This window comes from Zingiber officinale, chromosome 6A, assembly GCF_018446385.1.
Source record: "Zingiber officinale cultivar Zhangliang chromosome 6A, Zo_v1.1, whole genome shotgun sequence".
Classification (NCBI taxonomy): domain Eukaryota; kingdom Viridiplantae; phylum Streptophyta; class Magnoliopsida; order Zingiberales; family Zingiberaceae; genus Zingiber; species Zingiber officinale.
Genome location: NC_055997.1, coordinates 135,050,412 through 135,055,398, shown reverse-complemented (window position 1 = coordinate 135,055,398; position 4,987 = coordinate 135,050,412). Strand labels below are relative to the sequence as shown.

The following is a 4,987-nucleotide window of genomic DNA, read 5'->3' as shown; positions in this document are numbered from 1 at the left end:
GTTTTCATTTCGAAACAGAAATTGTCACTCCTATCTTAACCCGGAGTAAAAAAAAATAAACAAAAAACATTCTATGTTGAATTGAGACAACTGGATTTGATCAGGTGCCTCACCACCGTCAAAATGGAAAAAAAAAAAAAAAATGAAGATGGAGACACCATGAGTCAGGTCCAAATCTTACAGATGAAAATGCTGAAATTATAGGCCTTTGGCCGCCATTTGACATAAAAAAGAAAATGATTGCAAACTAACAGAGATGTTGCGCTAGTAACAACCCAGATTGTTAAACTTAAAGACTGAACATGTCTTCAGATTTTGCGCTAATAACAACTACAGCATAGAATTCTCAAATCAGTAGTGAATGAAACAATTCCAAAACCACTTTAATTTTCTCGAATTTCATCTAATTCTAAAACAACAGATATCTGGATCTTTCTCTGTATCATCTCTCCTCTCACCACAGTTTTCAAAGAACCAAATGAGCAAAATGGAAGAAGAGAATATGAGAACCTCCATAGAGGCACAAAAAACAGCTTTGAATTTGCATGCTGATTTCTAGGAAGAAACAGAATGAATCTTTATTGAACCTCTATCAATCACTATTGTGTAGAGGCATCAAAAGTCCAATAAGTCTTAATGGCCACAAGGATCTTCTCAGGGTTGAATGGTCCACTTTCATGGTCCATAATCTTGCTCTTCCATCTCATCCTGTCTGTTATAGTCTGAACTTTTGTGAGGACATCCACAGTGTCACGGATTATCACTGCACCCTCTGGCCTCAATATTCTATCCATCTCTAAGAGAATGTAGGTTATGTCACACCTGTTGAACAAGTTTACAAAAAATTTTAACTCAAGAAAAAAGAGGAAGATTTCTATAAAAGCTTATTACCTATCCTGACAAATACTGAAAATGGCATTGGCATGAATGAGATCGTAAGTTCTTGGATAAGTTGAGAAGGCTTCACACCAATCATGATATGTTCCAATAAATCCTCTCTCATAGATTACCCCAAGGGTGTCATGATCTGAGTTTGGAGGGACTGTATTCATCACCCATGCAGGGTACTTCATCAAAGCTGCTGCAAATCCTCCCAAATAGGCATTCATGTCCATAATGTTTCGATATCGCCCATGAGACAAAGCAGGGATGATTTTATTGTAATATTCCACCCGATCTCTCCACAACTTCTTGTCATCTTCAAATTTCTTAGGAGTCAATGACGGAATTGAACCCACTGCTATTCTAGGTGGGATAGCAAATGCTCTCTCAGGCCATCTCTCAACTTTACCGCCTGCTACCTCATCCAGTTTACTCACTTCAGGTAATGGGGTGATGCAAGCCTCCATTTCTTTGTACCTAGAAATATCATTATTCAGGTTATTTAGAAGCTATTTAGGGAAAAACAATATATGATATATATAGTCTTTTTGGTCTAGCAAGGAAACCAAAATCATCTTGGGATTAAGATAAAGACTTCAAATTCCTACCATGCAGCATCAGCATTGTGATCCTTGCAAATGTGTGGTGTTTTGAAGATTCTCCGGCTTTCTACACATTCAACATGGTTTATGGGCTTCTGCCAGATTGCAAGATCATCCTTTTCGATCACTTTCTTCCAGCAAAGTCGTTTAGCAAGTTCTTCTATTGAATCTTGTTCTTTCTTGAGATCCTCTTGAGTCCTTTCCCAACCCCGATGGTACTTCTTCCAGCGAATTGGAGGACCAGACAGAATCCAGTAGCCACCAGGTCTTAGAACTCGATCAACTTCAATTAGATACAAACCATCTATCATAGAAAAAAAAAACCAACAAAATTTGTGTCAGCTCATGTTAACTGGACCTTAAGAATGAGAGCTATATGCTCAATCTGGTTACCTTCCAATAAGTTTTTTAGCAACAGGGTAAGGTAGGAACTATAGGTTACACTTGAATTACTTTCAGTTCAGTAGATAAGAACTGGATCTTCATATGTATGAAAGAACCAATCTAACTTACCATAATCATACCAAGGAATTAGGCACCGAGAACAATGAGCCATATCAAATGATCTAGCAGGATAAGGCAATCGTCGAGTGGCCATCACCCCAATCATAGCTGGCACTCCACGCTCTAATGCAAACTGCACCTGGGCCTCATGTGTATCTCTTGGAGCAAATGACATAGTTATGATATCTCTCTTCAGAAGGTAAGCACCAAAACTTGCTACCTACAAGTGCAAAAATAATTACTCTTTGCCCATCCAATGAAAACATTATATTAATCTGAATAAAGGTCATTTGAGAATATGAAGAAGCATTTACTCCACAGCCTGTGTCAATCGCAGTCCTGATTTTTCCATCAGCCAATGAAATGAGAGTATTAATATCATCAATATAAGCATCAGCACCAAGAGGGAACATCGTCCCACCGCCAGGGAACCTGAACCTCTCACCTTCCACTTGGATCCAGTTCTGAACTGCCTTTTCAATACTGAGTTCTTTGTGAGGAATATTGGCATACCAAGCAAAGTCCCTGCTCTGTGGCCAGCTAAGAGGAGTTTTATACTTTGGTGGAGCAGGAATTAGGCACAGCAAGAGCTCATGTTTTGCAGGACAGTGCCTCTCTCTGTATGCCAACTTCTCCCTTGGGAACTTCCTTCCCCTGCTGAAATCTTCACAAGGTGTGTATTCAGTCAAATTGGGGGCACAAGGTGGGAATTTCTCAATTGCTGATGTTGTTTCTTCAAGGGTTATCTGATGATGAGCTTCAAAATCAAGAGTTTCTTCTTTTGCTATTCCAGAAAGAGGAAAGTCATTTTCACATTCAACTTTCTTCAAATTGGAGTTGGAATTCAAAGTGAGAGTGGTGTTGTTTTGCCAAGAACCAAGAATGTAAAATAAAATGCATAGGCCGGTGACAAATACTATATGTGTTACACGTCTTTTCTTCAGTTCCATCTGGTGGATCTTAGGAGAGTCCGGGTATTCTTTTCCCATTAGACCTGTAAAAATTCATTTCAGAGTGTACTAAGATAATACAAAAAAAAAAAAAAAATCTTTTCATATAAACCAATAAAAATCAAATCTCAACTTCTTGTGAGAATGCATTTTTTTATTAATATCAATATTTTTATGTTACTTTAGATGTGTTAACTAGAGTTGTCGCTCTCTACCTTCACAATTCTGATCATAATTGTTTTCAAATTTTTCTACTTATAGATTTTTTATCCTCTTCAATACCAATAATCCAGCAGATATATCTTACTATTTTCAACTCTATTTTACACTTTTTTTTGAATTTTGTTTTCAACAGTCCAGTATTACTAACAGCATTGCGGAGGTCAAATGGAAATATTTGCATTACATTACAACATCCAGAAGAGAGATAAAAATTTAATAGCCTAAGTGGAAATGCTTGTGTCGGATCACAATAGGAACCTTATATTGGTAGATTTCTCAAGGAAATGCAGATACTGACACTGGAGCAGAATAAGGTTTTTATCGTTGTAAATTGGCTGCAATGTAGATGTGAGAAGGGACAGAACAAAAAAGTTGAACAAATTGCCATGAGTTCGACTAGAAAAATACTTCTAAACAAGATCCAGATTAACTGGCTACATAAATTTCCAAAGAACCCCAAAAAGAGAATACAACCACTGAGAGATATGCAATATGGAGGAAAGAAATAATCTTAGTTAAATAAGGGCATGGATCAAATAGTAGGAGAGCCCAAATTTCCGCCCTTTTTTTCTTTGAAAAAGATTGAGCAACGGAAGATCTCATAAATGCATCCTAATCAAGTCAAGATTACTGCTAAACCACGAAAAGGGAAAAATGTTGGAAAGCTAACTCGAGGAGCTTCTGACTCATAAAAGATGGAGAAACAACCACCTTTCCTATTCTGAAAAGCACTCATCCTTCGAGCGAAAGAAAGGGATCAAATACGGAAATGAACAACCACGGATAAAATATTGATGAATAAAGCTGCATAATGACTGGAAAATGATGAATAAAGTGAAAGCATTGGGCTCACCAGAGGGTCTGCCGCCCTGCACTGCCCTGCCCTGCCCTGCCCTGCCCTGCCCTGGTCGGCTTTCAAAAACTTAAAAGAGACTCAGCTTCCGCCTTCCAGACGACCTGATGGAGGATGATGCAACAGATTCCACACCGCCTTCCTTGGACCTCTCTATTTCTTCGTTTTGTTCTGTGTTCGTTCCTGCAAAAGAGCTAAGATATAGGGTTCGGGCTCCGGGTTTTGTGCAGAGTTATAAGCCTCCGAACGCTCTCGTTTCATGGAGCGCTCTCTTTCTCTTTCTTGTGTTGCCACCACGTTCACTGAGGAATTAGCCGAGGGCCTATTTATTTTTTATGTAAGTAATTTATAAATATATGTGATCTTAATGTTTTATTAATACGTTAATTTGCAGTTTTTTCTATTTCTCAATAAATTTAGAATTAAAAAAATCTTATTTTGAAAAATATAAAGCATTTCTGAGCAAAATTAAATTTCTTTTGTACAAACAGTAATAGAAAAAATATATTGAAAAATATTTCTTTTTTACTTTAAATTATAATCAATTTATTCAACGAATTAGAACAAATAAAGTGCATATAAGCACTTACATTTAAAAAAAAAGTAAAGAATTTGGATTATCAAAATTTAACCTATTTTTAATTAAACATAATTTTAAAAAAAATAATATAAATTTATGGATTTGTTGTGATGAACATGTATGGATCTTATTGAAAATCATGTTTAAAGTTCTGTTTGATGTCATTATAACCTCGTCGGCTGTTCTTTAAATCATGTCATGCCAATATAATAATCATTATGTTATGAGCAATATGAATCTCTTCCTATTGACTCTTGGCATTCCAAAGTATCTTCGAGTACATTAATGTATCCATGTATCTTCAATGTATCTATAGCATTCATGTATCTGAACTATTCATGTATCTAAGGCATTCATGTATTGTAAGTATTCATGATGTATCGATGTATCTTGC

At 36.6% G+C, this 4,987-nt stretch overlaps 1 protein-coding gene across 1 annotated transcript; it reads right to left on the bottom strand.

Annotated features, from left to right (window-relative positions):
* Positions 1-285: 285 nt before the first annotated feature.
* On the bottom strand, positions 286-4,331 carry LOC121998246 (probable methyltransferase PMT17). Its single transcript, XM_042553064.1, has 6 exons — positions 4,014-4,331; positions 2,303-2,982; positions 1,998-2,208; positions 1,491-1,788; positions 892-1,359; positions 286-822 (listed from the first exon to the last, which is right to left on the bottom strand). Exons 2-6 carry the CDS (start codon positions 2,975-2,977, stop codon positions 600-602), a joined length of 1,875 nt encoding a protein of 624 aa, XP_042408998.1. The 5' UTR covers positions 2,978-2,982; positions 4,014-4,331; the 3' UTR covers positions 286-599.
* Positions 4,332-4,987: the final 656 nt, after the last annotated feature.